Genomic DNA, 15,148 nt, shown 5'->3' with positions numbered 1-15,148 from the left:
ATTCACAAGCCTGTAATTGTTATCTCTGCTCTCTGATTACATATAAAGATATCACTCACAGTGTGTAGCCACAGCACATTGTAACATTAGCAGCAGGGCTTAGCCATAGTATAATGTCCCCGATATAAATTTCTAGGCGGTATAAAAATCATACTGCAATGTCGTTGCTATAGCAACACAATACTTTACATTTTGACCTTTTTGCTAAAAGGTTAGCAAAAAATAAGTAAAGAAAATAAAAAGCATGAATTCTGACTTGTAATAAATATAACATTTCTGTAACCAAATTAGAATTCATTATAGGTTTTTAATTATTATTGAAAGCTTCAGGTTTCTACAGTACGAAGGAGTATCAGGACCACGTTAAGGAAAAAAATCGATCATTTTGAGAAAAAGGACAAAATGTTGAGAAAAAAGTTGAAATGTAGAGATTATAGTTGTTGTTTGAAAACAAAGTGCCACAGTTGCTATTCCTCGGAGTCAGCGAAATCATACTTCAGAATCAGTTTTAGTAACGAGGAAGGAAATGATTTCCCTTTAAGTACATAAACATATTGTGGTGATCAGTATAAGTGCTGTGAAATGATTTAGCAGAAAGAAAAACACACAAACTCACAAGAGCGGATTCATACAAAATAAAATGACTGGCAATGGACAGATACACCCTCGTGCAGTAAAGAGGATGTATGTTGTGTCACAAATTCATCTAAACAAGGTATTTTGTAGAGGGTACAGCAAACGTAGCAGTTTGTCTTGACACAACAATGGTAATCTCCACATGCTGACTTTTCTCTAAATAGATTTTCCACTTTAATTTTGACTTTATTCTTAAACTGATCAACAATATTTTCTTCTTAATGTGGCCCTAATACTCTGTTGTACTACAGATTTACAATATAACAGGAAAATGTGAAAGTTGTTTAAGAGGCCTAACCCTGCCTAATGGTTTTTTATCCATTTACACAACTGCAAAGTCTGCCAGTGTTTCTCCTTCCATTTTCATTTACAGTCTAGCCTTGTTTCAGTTGTCCCATAGTCACTTGTTGGCGTGTTCATGGGTAATTGCAAATTGCTTTCAAACCTTATTTACTTCCCATAGGTCAAGGCCACTTCATAGTTGGTCATGGTGACCTCCAAATCTATCATGAGCTCACAGCTCAGCTACTTCACCTGAGATAAGCTTGGACACGTCACAGTGTAGTTCAGATTGCTTACCAAGTTTTTGTCAGAATTTTTTAAAACGTAATTTTAAAGATAGGTGTGATGATACTTAATAACCTTGTTGTGATCATATCATTCAAAGATTTGGGAAAACACACAAGAGCAATAAGCCCAACTGTTTTATTCTAACTTCAGTCATACAAACCTAAGAAACTTGCTAAAAATCACCAATCATTTCAGTGCAGATCACACCTGCTAGTTCAGACCTGCAGTGAAGTGAGGAACATAAACAATACTTTCTACTGACTTTTTGGGTGAGGAGAATGAATTCTGTGCTTTATCAGACTGTACTAGACCTGCAGCTACCCTGTACAGAACAACACTGTCATAGTTCTTTGATTCAGCAGCTGGTGTGTTACTGACCTGCACACAGTCTAGCAGCATACCAGCCGTCACCATGCCCAGCCCTGCCAGCAGGTATGAAGGCAGCACCTGAAGGCAGATCACCCTTGATGACTCTCTGCAGGAAATGTGAAGCTTTGGCTCCTCCATCTTTTCATGACAGGGCAGCTATACAGCTTCTAAGATTGATGTTTGTTCTGCAAAGCTGCCAATGATCAGTGCTCACACAATCCAAACTGCTGCCAACCAGAAGAGCCCAAAGCTGTTTGAACTTCAATCGGTCAACCTGTCCTCCACACTTCTCTGTGATAAACGCAGGTATCTGTGCTAACGTGTGTTCAGTTGTTCTGTCTAGCAGAAAAACACATGATTTGTTCCTGTTTCTTTGGTTTAATCTATGAAAAAATGCCATTGATAACATAGTTTGACAGTTGTAAAATAGTATTTTTGAAACAACAAATTGTTTACCAAAGAGCTACTAACCAAAATTTATAAGAGTCAACATGCTTTGCAGTATGTATGCAAGCAATTTTGCACAAACTGGACAAGTGGAAGACTAAAAGAACATGTGACAGGCCTGACAAACTATCTACAGCAGAAGAACAGTAGCAAGTCATAAGAAACTGGAAAAAAAATTCAGCAAAGACCCGAGACAGTACATGCGTGATGCATCTCACCTTTCACCTGATCCATCTAATTTTTGCTCAGTCCTCATCAGAAATGATCTGCGGGGTCTTAAGTAGTCATACGTAAGAATGGCAAATGGGGAGAAAAGACTGATCGATGCCTAATTACACAAGAACTGGACTGAAAATTGGTGCCAACCAGTCTGATGGAGTGATTAGTCCAAATATAAAAGTTCTGGTTGGAGTTATTGTCAAAATTGAGAAAATTATAAATGCGAGTACCAAGATATCTGGAAACTGTCAGATTGACAGGGATTTTATTTTTCAGCATAACAGGGATCCCAAACAAATGGTCAAAGAAAAAGCATACGTGGATAGACAAACACAGAGTGGACCACTGAAAGTCACGCATTGGCCTCCCAGAGCCAAGAACTATTGTGGGATCATCTTGACAAAGAAAGGAACAAAAGGCAGTCAACATCCAAAGAAGAGCTTTGAATGTTCTTCCAGAAGCCTGGAGAATTATTCCTGAAGACTACTTCAAGAAAGCACAAAAAGAGAAGTTCAGTCTGTATTGAACAATAAAATGAAGGACTGTCGTTTGCCTAGCTAAATGTAATAACAAGAGGGGTGGCAAAAGCTATTTTCACAGTACTGTAATACAACTTTTAACTACTAGCTCTAATGCCATCATCATCTCTCCTTTTAAGTCTGCCAATGGATCTGTCCATCTTCATACATAAATATATGTAATATGTTGGAGTTCAATGTACCAATGGCTAGCTGGTGCTGCTTAATTCATTACCATGCTATGTCTGATATAAGCCTATTTTCTCACATAACAAAAAACAAACAACCTTAATAAATAAGTATCGTCTGCAGCCCCCGTGACCCCTACCAGGTTTGCAGGGGGGCTGCAGCCTATCTCAGCTATCACAGGGCGAGAGGTGGGGTACACCCTGGACAGGTGGCCAGTCTATTGCAGTAAGGTTACCCAAAACTAAAAAAATAGTCCTTTTTCAAGAAAACAAAAATGTATTACCAATTTAAAACTGTTCTGCAGCAATGAAGGTTGATCAAGTCTTGAAATCTGGTGCTACTAATTCCTACAGGTGCTCCAACTTTTCTGGATGACTTACTCCTCTGTCTGCATAAAAGCAGTGTTAGAACACACTGTGGTATCATACCCTTGTGAGCATCAGTTGAACACTATTGTACTGCAGAAAATAGTGTGTTGATACAAAAATGGCAAGAAAAAGGCAATTAACAGTGGAAGAGAGACAGACCATCATAACACATAAAATGTAGGTCTTTTCTACAGAGAAATGGCAAAGAAATTCAAGGTGTCAGTGAGCACAGTTCCTTCACCATCAAAGACTCAGAAACTGGAAAACTCTGACAGGAAGAGGTCTGGCAGACCCAAAGCCTCAACTGAATCAGAGGACAAGTTTCTGAGAGTTAACAGCTTGTGTGATAGGCGACAGGACAACAGCTTCAAGCACAGCTTCATAGTGGTCGTAGTAGCAAGTCTCAGTTTCAGCTGTGAAGAGAAGACTTCGAGCTGCAGGTTTGACAGGACGAGTTGCAGGAAGAAAGCCTTTGTTAAGATTTCAGAATAAGACTTGGCTTGCCTGGGCCATGAAACAACGCCATTGGACTACTGAAGACTGGAAGAAGGTGTTATGGATGAATCAAAATCTTCGGTTCATCACACAGGATCTTTGTGAGCCGTCGAGTAGGTGAAAGGATGGTTCCACAGTATGTGGCATCAGCGTGATGGTCTGGGACTTTTTGCTGGATCCAGGGTCGGTGACTTGTACAGAGTGAGAGGCAGCCTGAACCAAAGCAGCTACCACAGCATTCTGCAGCGCCATGCAGTACCCTCTATGCACCTAGTTGGTCAGGGGTTCATCCTACAGCAAGATAATGACCCAAAACACGAGTCCAGCTATGACAGAACTACCTCGGGAAAAAAGAACAAGATGCTAAGCTTGAAAACATGGAGTGGTCAGCACAGACTCCAGACTTAAACCACATCAAGCTGGTTTGGGATGAACTGGACAGAAGAGTGAAAGCAAAGCAACCTACAAGTGTCACATTTATGGGAACTTCTGCAGCAGATATGGGAAGAACTTTCTGAAGAATATTTGACTTCTATTGAAGAAAGAACACGGGTGTGTTCAGCTGTTATATCTGCCAAAGGCGGCTACTTTGATGAGTCAAAAGTTTAGAATTTTGAACCATGATTTCTTTTTTAACTCCAGTTACTTATTTGTACTATGCTGAAACGAGATATTGAACTGCATAATTTTCAACAAACTGGAAAAATTGGGGTGTTCTAAAACTTCTGACTGGTAGTGTAGGTGAAAAAGGCATCATTGAAACCCGTCCTCAGCCAATACACAAAATAAACTTGAAATTTTCAACATTTTTTTGCATCTCCGTGACTATTTATTTCAAGCCTAGTATCACCATACACCAATCCAGTCTAAACAATTAGAAATTCCCCTTTTCATAGTGTTTTGCTGCTGCAGTATGTTTCACCATTTTTAAGCTTGTAAATAATTACTGTTTCAGGTCAGCAACTATAAAGAAACAAGACAGGCATCTTCAGAGAACAGAGACACCGTCCTTCCCTGTCTGCTATAAATAAACACTCATCCCGTCCTCAGTCAGGGTCTCATGTTATATGTCAAGTGCTGAGATCAAAGGGTGTGAGCTACAAATTGGAGGTTATCGTCCAGATCTGGCTGTCAGTGGAGTCCCTTAGGCTGTTTATGGAATTATCTTTGCTAATTATTAACTGTTGGTGGCTTGCTATATCTTTATTAATACAAACCTCTCTAGAGTCTAGATAGAGAGATATAAAGAGGGGTTTTTATTTTCATTTTGGCTAAATATGTCTAGTCAGCCTTCCCGTGGAATCTCTGGCATTTGCTGGCAGAGGTGGTCTCCTCTTCTCTGTCATGTGGTTGCAGCTGGGTTCATAGCAAGTCCCGCATAGTGAACTAGGTCACACGCAAGAGACCTGCTCAACAACAAACACTGCTGTAAAGGTTTGATCCTGCTTGAACCAGTATAGCACAGAGCAATTTTAGATTTTAAGCATTTGAAAGATCATTTTGTCAAATATGTTTTGTGTAGAATTGGTGAATGCTTGTAGACTGTATGAGCAGTTGTGAATGAAATGTTTGGGTAATGCATTGGTTGCTTTGTTTCTCAAGGTGTTTCAGTTGTCACAAAAATGGATGGGGCTTCTTGTGAGAAGTCTTGGAACCAGCTTCAGTTCATGGGTGGCTCCAACAATGTATCCTCAACTAGAACCATCCGGCTACGGGACATTTATGATCCCAAACCTCAACCTCCCAAAGCCCCCGTCCGGATCCGCCCTCCAAGTCCAAGACCTCCACCCGTGAAGGAGCCCAGTTCAAGGCAAAGTCTTTCCAGCGATCCCTCAACCAAGACCATCATAAGGAGACGAGCTCAGTCTCTTCCATCGTCTGCAGAGCGCAAGAAGGAACTTAGGAGTGTACAGGTACGCTTTGTGGACTCACTGGGTCTTCAGTTAGAGGAAGTTAAGGTTTACAAAGTTCAAGAGTGTCCCATTATACCCCAACATGTTATATTCAGGCTGCTGATGAGCTCTGAATTGGCTTTTGGGAAGTCCCTGGAGCTGTCACTGCCTTACTTCAAACCCTGTTTTCCTGAAAATATGGGTGCTCAGCCGGACTTCCTGACACGGCTGCACACACAGCGCGTGTGTCTTGAGCAGATCCTATGTTCAGAGCAGGGGATAACAGGCACCATACAAGTATTTAATGTAGCCTATGAGAAAGAAGTCACAGTACACTACTCTTACACCAACTGGAGAACACACACAAATACAGCAGCATCCTGGCTATCGAGTGTATACCGTGAGGGGTGTGACTCTCCAGTACTGGACGTCTTCAGGTTTCGTCTTCCTGTCCCACCGTTCGCTTTGCAGCCAGGGGCTAGCTTGGAATTTGCAATCTGCTACCACGTAAAAGGATCTGATTACTGGGACAACAACAACGGCAATAATTACAAACTTTCATGCCACAGCTACAAGGTGACCGTGCCAAGGGAGTGTGAAGATAGCATGCTACATTTCACCTGAGCAACCACATGGACGCGTGGAGAGGATGACACTAAATCCTTTGCAGCCAAACTTTTATCCATTATATTGCATTGTGTGGTGGACTGGAACTAAGCAAGCACAATTTCTAGGAATTTGCACTCAACCAGCTACTTTTAAATATCGCTAACATGCAGATTCTTCAGTTTATACCATCTACAAAAGAGCTAACATTAAAACCACCTGCCTCCAGTTATATAATTGTGCTGGGCAGTATCCAGGCAGAACACTGCATCTTAATAAGACAATGTTGTTTTTCACTTTATCTGTAATTAGTTTTAATGCTTTGTATGTTCAGTTACCGTTCAGAATGTCCATATTTTTCACAATATTTCAGCTCCATGTATCATTTTGGATGCTAAAATTTTGCTTTCACAGTAAGTCAAACAGCAGGTCCTCCACCTCTCATGCACAAGTAACATTTTCTTGTGTGAACCAGTCATTTAGTAATTTTGTGCCAAATGTACTAGAAAGTGGTGTCTCAATGGGCTGCCGTGAAATCTGAAAGAAGGTGCTGTGGGATTTTTAACTTCCTTGATAAAGTTTTGAGCTATTGGGCTATTAAAAGGTACTCAATGTGAATTCCTGTTTTTAAAAATAGTTAAAATGTTCTACATTTACTTAAATCAGATTGACAGAATACAACAGCAGCTATGACACCAACTGAAGCTGAACTAGTGCCATGCTCAAGTTTAGTGTAGTTTGTAGCTGAAGTGAAAGATGGCACAGTATGCTATATTTAAACAGGCAATGATTTTAAAACAGATTATTTTTCCATGCTGGTCTGGGAAAAGATCTCTTGAGGAAACTCAGTAGGTTTTGATAGAGATATCAAAGCTTTGAGACGACACACCTGCTGGTAAAATGCTCCCCAACGTCTACAGCTCTTCAGCGGTTTACAAATGAAACCTTAAAAACAGACAGTGGAATAAGATGAACATGAATATAATGATGCCATTCAATTTATCTGATCAGCTGTCTTGTGTGTGTTTTGGTGAATTTGGTTTTGTAATCTGAATAAAAAAGTGTCAATTGGCATAAATCCACATTGTTTGTGAGCTTATATTATAAAGTATTTAAAAAAAATAAAGTGTACACACTGGGCCGAGACAACCCTGATGACATCACCTTGTAACAAATCAACACAACCTGGTGAGTAAAATCTGTGCCGCTGCATTTTAAGTCAGGAAAAGATCTGCATGTTCCTACTGGGCTTTTATTTAGACAAAACCACGGCCACCTCTGCACAAACTCACAAAATATTTTGCTCACTCTGCACTTTAACAAGTCTCGTGACCCATTTTCGTGACTGACAGTCTGAGTCGTCGCATCTTAACGCAGAAACTGCACAAGGTGATAAAACCTATTCTCTGTGCTGATTTCACACAGACGGAGTGGATGTCGTGAGCTGCTGGCTACACATAAGCTGCTTGTGCACTTTCTGCTTGACCCCATTCCTCTGGAGATCATTTTGTTGTAGGGAGAGCCTTAGATCCCAAACAGTGCTGACCTTTGACCAAGAAGTTTCCATAAATATGAGAGCACAGATTCCAGAGCACTTTCTGGCAGACGTGGTGTTTAGCTCACAGGAGGATATGTTTCCACCTGCATTAGTTGCCACAGCTGTGTGGCATGCTTTACACATGACAGCAGCTATGAGATGTGACCACCCAAGACCTCACAGAGCATATCAGGCAGGCATTTAAATACACCTGAGTATTTCCTTCTCCTGTTTCTTCACATTAATCTGATTAATGGATTTACTTTCTAGATCGTGCACTGTGGTTAATATGATTCTGCTGAAACAGTGGAAAACATAATCCATACAATACATATTTATGTATATCTTAAATGAGACCTAATATGAATTTCTTTATTTTCCGTCATATACATACTGTATAATGTTACAGCGGTTCATATTTAAAAAGGATTCAAAACAGAGCAAGGTAACGTTTAAATTTTCAGTATAAAAAAGCAGGCTGCAGATTTTTGGAACAATCGTCATGTCATGTCTTCTATGTGATTTGTAAAATGTCTGAAAGCGCAAAAAATGCCAACCACTCCTCATTTACTCACACCAGGGAATGCTGATATTTTTGTGGGGCACTAGATGGCGCAATTGCTCCAACTGTATGTTGATTTGAAATCCAGTTACTAAGTTTCACATTTTTGTTTAGGGTATGTGATGGAAAACTTCAGACAAAAGCCGCCATGGAAAAAAAACAAAAACCTCTGTTACAGAAGTGAAATGTTCCATTTCAAATGTTTAAAAGTAGCAACAAAAACAACATCAAACAATCAAAGGAGTTATAGCTTTAGTTACATTTTTATATGTTGCCACTGGATCATTGCTATATAAATACATACACGTAATACTCCAGGTGAAGCAAATTTAATCTAGCTTACACGTTTTTTGGGGAGGGGGACTTAAGATGTAACAATATCTCATATATGATGGGGTTGTTATGCGCCTCTGCAACTTCTACTATTCTTGCAATACAAATGATAAACTCTGGTGCCTCCACTTTATAATGCTGTGAAGAAATATAAAATTATGATTTCATTTATTAAGGGATGAAAGCCATCCAAGCCTACCTGGCTCTATGTGAAAAACTAATTGTTCCCACTTATTAAATCATGAATCAACTTTGATCGACCACATTTTTGAAAACCTCAGTTCAGTGTCCCCGAGTACTGCCAATCAAGAAATCACTTAAATAGAAGCTGTCTGACAAAGAGAAGTAGGCTGAAAGATCTCAGTCAATCATGCCACAATAGAAAGAAACAGCTGAGAAACAAAGTCATTGACATCCATCAGCCTGGAAGGGTTACAAAGCTATTTCTTAGGCTTGGAGAGACGTTGGGACAGTGGCGGGCCTTCCCAGGAGTTGCCGGACTACCAGTTACTCCAAGAGCACATCGACGACATGGGGTGGGAAGTTGTAAGAATTTCTCCATTATTATTCCTTTATCAATATTACTTATTGATTACATTCCTTACCAATTTTCTTACCAGTTGCCGTTGGGTTCTCATTGACAATCACCACCAGAAGCAACATTTCAAAGACGTTTCATTCATCCAAATTGACTGCATGCTGTGTAGGTCAATGTTTGTACATGTTGTGATCAGTGTCGGGGTTGTTACTCAAAAAAACTGAAGTTTTACACATATTATACAGAACACTTTTTGTAAAAGTAATGCAGTATTATTTCCAGGAGAAAATCATTTTTATACTATTCAATACGTTACTTTCATGTTTCTCCTTAAAACAATGTGAAAACATTGTCTCATAATTTCCATTTAACAATATAAACTTGAAGGCTCCAGTCTACATAAAAAAAACATAAAACCATAAATTTCACACCCGAGCCTCAACTCTCGCGGCCCGCTACCAAACTGGTCCGTGGCTCGGGGGTTGGGGACCGCTGCTCTATGTTACCACTTTTTCATCGCTTTCCCCTTTCTCATTTATAGTCCATTAGCCGAAACCAGAGCACATCTTCATCCTGTCTTCATCTATTTATGCCCTCACCCCAACCAGTCAGGGCAGATGGCCACCCCTTCCTAAGCCTGGTTCTGCTGGAGGTTCCTTCCTGTTAAAAGGGAGTTTTTCCTTCCCACTGTCACCAAAGGGCTTGCTCATAGGGTCATATAATTGTTGGTTTTTTTCTCTGTTTTCTTTGTTTACTGTAGGGGATTTACCTTACAGTATAAAGCGCCTTGAGGTGACAGTTGTGATTTAGCACTAAATAAATAAATTGAATTGAACTGAACTGAATTGAATAGCTGTTGTGCCAGTGTGGTGTTGCTGTTGTTGAGACACACTTGAATGCAGCCTTCCAGCGCTCTGGCTTTATTTTTGGGCCGTCATCTTGCGCTTGTTGTCGGTAGTTATATAAGAAGACACCATATTAGGAGCCTGCATGATGATCGGTGCTGACGTTCGCTTTGTAGACTGGCTTTGACTGAAATGTAAAAATTTATGGATTCGTTAGGATTCAAATAATTAATGTAACATCAAAAAGTCAGGAAGAAATGTATGTTTTCTGAGATAAAGGAGTTGTGTAACTTGTAATAGCAGTTTATTTTTAGTGTTCATCATGTGATTGATTTCCTCAGATTGCTTCTACAGACGCAACTGCGTGGTTGAAAATAGCAGCTTCCGGGTAAGCGAGCTCCAACACATGACAACATTTGACTGTTTCAGGAGCAGATAGTCGTCACGCTTACCCTTGGCTACAAGCTGCAAAGCATATGTTCACCATGTGTGTTTGCCGCTGGACTTCAGCCATCTGAGGGACACTCCGGAAGTCAGGATATCCCCACATGCCTACGAGAGCATCCCTTACTCCTCCCACGCACCTCCACAGGTTTGGACCGGACTGCACCACCATCAGTGTTTCATTACTACACACAGCGAGAGGTCCTTGAGTATAGTGCACCTGCCATCTGCTCCTCCCAGGAAAAAGCCGGTGACTCATAAGGTGTATGTTTATGTCAGAGAGGTGAAAGACACGGATCACGGTGTGTATGAAAAATGTGCCCATAGCCACTGCTCGTGTTTTGAAGCCTCAGCGGAAACAATAAAGGAAAAAAAGAAGAAGGGAAAAACATTTTCTATGTCACAGTGACAGTGTTTTGATGCCGACATCTTGGCTTTTTGGAACCGGAAGTGTACCAGAAAAGCCCCAAGAGCCACAGCTTAAGTTAGCAAACTATATTTAGCTAGCTATATCTGTAAACTATAGGTGTGGGGTAAGTAACAGAAAATTATGAAATAGAAATTCACTCACCTAAACTGCAGCAGAAACTTTGAGCTGGCGGACTGACCTCAGTAGTTCATAGGCTCCAGTTAGCAGACAGATTAGCACATCTGTCAGTCAAACTAGCCACGCCTCTAACGTTAACATTAAAGTTAGAAATTCATTACATTTAAAAATGGAGGGTATATCCAAAATAAAGTAAATACAGGGCCAGCGCTCTAAATACCGGTACCAATACTTTTACACTGTAAAGGCAGTTTAAGGGGAGAGCAGTGTCACGACTCATGACTTATGAGATGAATCATCATCAATTTGCAATTTCTTCACACGTTTAAATAACGACTAAATCGCTGGGATTTTTACTTTCTGCAACAATTAGTTAACACAACAAGCACATCTTTCAGCTCATCATTTATTCTTAAACTGGGTTTTGTTTTTGAGACCTGGGTCGTAAACATGCCTGTCTCTAAAGGACTGGGTCAGCTTCTGTTGTTTAAATGTACTATAGGCTAGGGCTGTTCATATATATCGGATGATGATATAAAAACATCTATCGTTTCATTTTATGCTATCGTTTCGTGGTGTCGCAAAATAAACTGTTTACGGCAATATTTTTTCATTATTTTGATGGTCACTGTAGTGGCTATATTAATTTCTTTAAGTTCTCTCTTTCTCTTATATTTAATATAACCACACTACAGACAGACAAGTGCTTGTTTTTATGTGTTGTCGTTAGCAACAAGGACGGTAACAGCATCGCGTTTCCGCTTGTTTATTTTCCACTTAAACCTTTCAAATTAAAGCTCAAGATCCTGTTGAGACTTTTCAAAATAAACTGAATCACGTGAAAGATGCAGAGTGTTTATGGATGAGAAGTAAAAAAGAGCCGCCAGGTGCTAAAAAATAAACCTTAGACTCAAACGTTAGAACAGGCTTTTCCCCGCAGCACGCTGTGTAATAAATACTCACAAAGAAAACTGCGGCCGTTACAACTTATGTCTAAAAATGTATCGTTTCATGCATCGGTTAAAACACTCGACTCCAGCTACATGACGCGCAGCTGGAAACACTTCACGCAAGTCGAGCTGCCCGAGATTCACAGAATTTACAGAAAATGTTACATTTCTGTGATTTATATCGTTATCGGACGATAGATGTCTTATATCGGGATATGAGATTTTGGTCATATCGCACAGCCCTACTATAGGATATAAATTAAATTGACATGGCAGTCAACACAAGAAGATTCAGACATTTTTCATAGTGCATGTTTGTTGTGCGTCTTCTCACCCTCTCCCCGAAAAATAATTTAACACAATTCAGTGGTCTACATATTGATCTTAGATGATAGTAAAAGTATTGATCCTTTCACACTAGTATTGATTGAATATAAATACAAGAGTTGGCTTCGATACTATCGATTTTTGGATTGATCCATCCACCGCTTAAGGAGGGAAACTAACCACAGAGACCAGACATTTTGTGTAGCAGGTTGTGAGGTAGTGATTTAATAGCTGAAGATGGGCCTATGAACATGGTCGTCTGAAGACTTAAGAACCTCTGCTTTATAAACCCCCTGTTACATAAAGTATGTTAGTGAGATAGTTCCAAACGGTGAAAAAACATTTGTTTGGGTAAACCTCTTTCTTCTGGCAGTTCTAGCTCCATTTTTCAACTGTAGTGAAATACCATACTGTAAATATTAGGGACTTCATCACAGCATCTGCCAGTTTGATTAAAGTCCCCCGATAGTCCCAACCACGGCAACCAGCTCCTAACAATAAATACTTTAACAACGCTTTTAACATCTAGTTTGGAAACGGAAATAGTTGTCATCAAGGGACAGTGTCCTCAAGTAAATCCTTAACTGACCAATCAGCACGCATTGCAGAATGATAGAGTAGAATGGGAAAAATTGGCTTTTGCAAGAAAAACAGCAGGAAATAGGTGGTATTTACATTTCGGACACATTAGCAATAATGTATTTGGGAAGAACTAAAACTCTAGACGCAGGTATAAATAATCGTTTTAGCCATTTAGCTTTTGTCTCTGTTCACTTCTATTCCCTGAGAGTCAGTGAGAGGGTCAGCAGGAAGTGCTTTATTTTTCAGCCTCTGATATTTCCACTTGACTGAAATGTTACATTAGGAGGGTTAGTTTATTTTTTATTATTATTTTTTAATATCAGGTAAGAGGCTTCTAATCTCTGAAAGCGGCTTTTCACTCACCTCACTTGCACCTGCTTCGCCTACCATTTTAATGCGTTTGTCATGTAATATTCAGGTTTGACACAACGGTTCGTTCTTATTCCCGTTCCTGTGTCGCCGCATTAAAGCTCATTAGATCAGCAGCTCGCTGCAAATTGGACAAATGCAGTCAGGTGAGCTTGTTTTCACGAGGGAGTTTAAACCCACATGACGTCCCCGGCACAGAGAGCCATTTGTGCGAGGATGACAAAGCATGAGGATAAGAAACAGGTCACTGCCTGCATTCTGCCAACTAATTGCTGCTTCATCTGATGTGACGAGACGAACTTCACTCAAATGTTATAAATCTAAAACTGACATAAATCTAGGGGATTACAACCCATTCATCAGCCGTAGCCAGCTATCATCCGTCAGCCTAATTCTGACCTCTGTGAGGAAAAAAACAACTTTGAATCACATTTCTAAAATATCCCACATATCTCTTGTGCTTTTTGAAATTAAAATATGATCTGAAACACACACAATGTACACACAAGACCAGGAGAGTTTGTTTTTACAAATTTGAAAGCCTGTATTGTGCAGACAATAAATAGTGCTTACAAAGGGATTTTCATCTTGTACACAGACAAGGTTTCTGTTTAAGAACATGTACACTGTCGATATGAAAATCATCATCAACTGAATCAGCTCCGACACAGCTCGGGGATGTGACTACTGATACTGGAGTGGGATTGGTCGACTCGGTCACATGCACGTGCCCCTCCTCCCGTGTCAAAAAAAGAGCGTCTTTTAAAAGAGTCCGTTTACAAAAACAAAAAGAAGTCAATGCTTTGTTTATTATGGCGAATGCGCAACCTCAGCTCTTCCTGCTCCGCTGACGAGGTGAAGTGAGGGTTAAGGAGATGGTCTTCTGAGCAGAAGTGGAGCTTGCTGCATGCCCCCCCCCTGTCCTTCTGCTGGCAGATCCATTTCTAGAGACATAGCCTCCAAAGGTTCAACGGACCCAAATATCAGGACACCCAGTGGCTGCAGGCCAATGGAAGACTTTGTGCAAGGTCTTCACTAAAGAAACCAGATTTAAGCAACTCTTCACAGAAGAAACCTTGCTAAGGCCGGTGGAACCTGCGAAGCAGAAAAGGGGGGAAAGAGTGAGCATGGTTTCATCAATCAACAGTCCTATTATTACCAAATGGACAGGGCACTTAAAAAAAATGGGGTCTTGCGTAAGCACAACCCCAGCTAATTCTTTTTTTTTTTAGCTACAGACAGTCCTGACAGAAGCAAAACGTAAGCTGAATATGTGCGGACATTCATTATAGCCGAGAGGTGGTGCAAATTTTTTCCCCCCCATCTCAAGGGCCCCGGCTGCAGCTAAATTTAAGCTCTACTCTGCAGGGTGTGCACTCATTGATGTTGAATAATGCACTTTCCATTCTTTGCACAATGTCAAACCGAACCCCGTCCGCTAACAGTAAAGCTAGCATAAATATAAAGAAAGGAAGCACCGGTGACGCCGTGCTCACACACTGACCTTGTCAGATGCTTGCTCGAAGAATGAACTTCCATCTCGTTGCTTTTGAACTCGTTCAGCTCCTTCCGTATCGCCGCCTGCGAAAACAAAAGCAACATCAAGCGTGAGCCCAGGTGTGCCCTCCCTCGAAACCCAAACGCGGTCGCTCAGGTGGTGGAGCTCAAATTAGGGGGGAACATCTGTTGTTTGGGCTCAGATTATATAAGCTTACATGGGTTTTTAGGAAGTGAAAAAAAAAGTGAAAGTGGCCCAAACTGAATGCAAATAAATGCGCATTAATGGGAAACCAGGAGCAACAATA

At 40.5% G+C, this 15,148-nt stretch overlaps 2 protein-coding genes across 4 annotated transcripts in view; one reads left to right on the top strand and one right to left on the bottom strand.

Annotated features, from left to right (window-relative positions):
• Positions 1–5,115: 5,115 nt before the first annotated feature.
• On the top strand, positions 5,116–7,387 carry ppp1r3db (protein phosphatase 1, regulatory subunit 3Db). The gene is made up of 2 exons (XM_026168985.2): positions 5,116–5,245; positions 5,414–7,387. The coding sequence occupies exon 2, from the start codon at positions 5,434–5,436 to the stop codon at positions 6,325–6,327; it is 894 nt and encodes a 297-aa protein (XP_026024770.1). The 5' UTR covers positions 5,116–5,245; positions 5,414–5,433; the 3' UTR covers positions 6,328–7,387.
• A 6,475-nt stretch (positions 7,388–13,862) lies between these two features.
• phactr3b (phosphatase and actin regulator 3b) overlaps positions 13,863–15,148 on the bottom strand; it is a 57,846-nt gene continuing 56,560 nt past the window's right edge. For all 3 annotated transcript variants that reach the window (XM_026168971.2, XM_026168973.2, XM_026168972.2), the window contains exons 12-13: positions 14,848–14,924; positions 13,863–14,438 (exon numbers count right to left, since the gene is read on the bottom strand). In XM_026168971.2, the coding sequence (XP_026024756.1) occupies positions 14,423–14,438; positions 14,848–14,924 (93 nt within the window). In that variant the 3' untranslated portion in view covers positions 13,863–14,422. The remainder of the gene's footprint in view (positions 14,439–14,847; positions 14,925–15,148) is intronic.

The sequence above is a fragment of the Astatotilapia calliptera genome, chromosome 5 (assembly GCF_964374335.1).
Source record: "Astatotilapia calliptera chromosome 5, fAstCal68.1, whole genome shotgun sequence".
Lineage (NCBI taxonomy): Eukaryota > Metazoa > Chordata > Actinopteri > Cichliformes > Cichlidae > Astatotilapia > Astatotilapia calliptera.
Note: the sequence above shows the minus strand (reverse complement) of the source record. Positions and strands in the feature narration are given on the sequence as shown.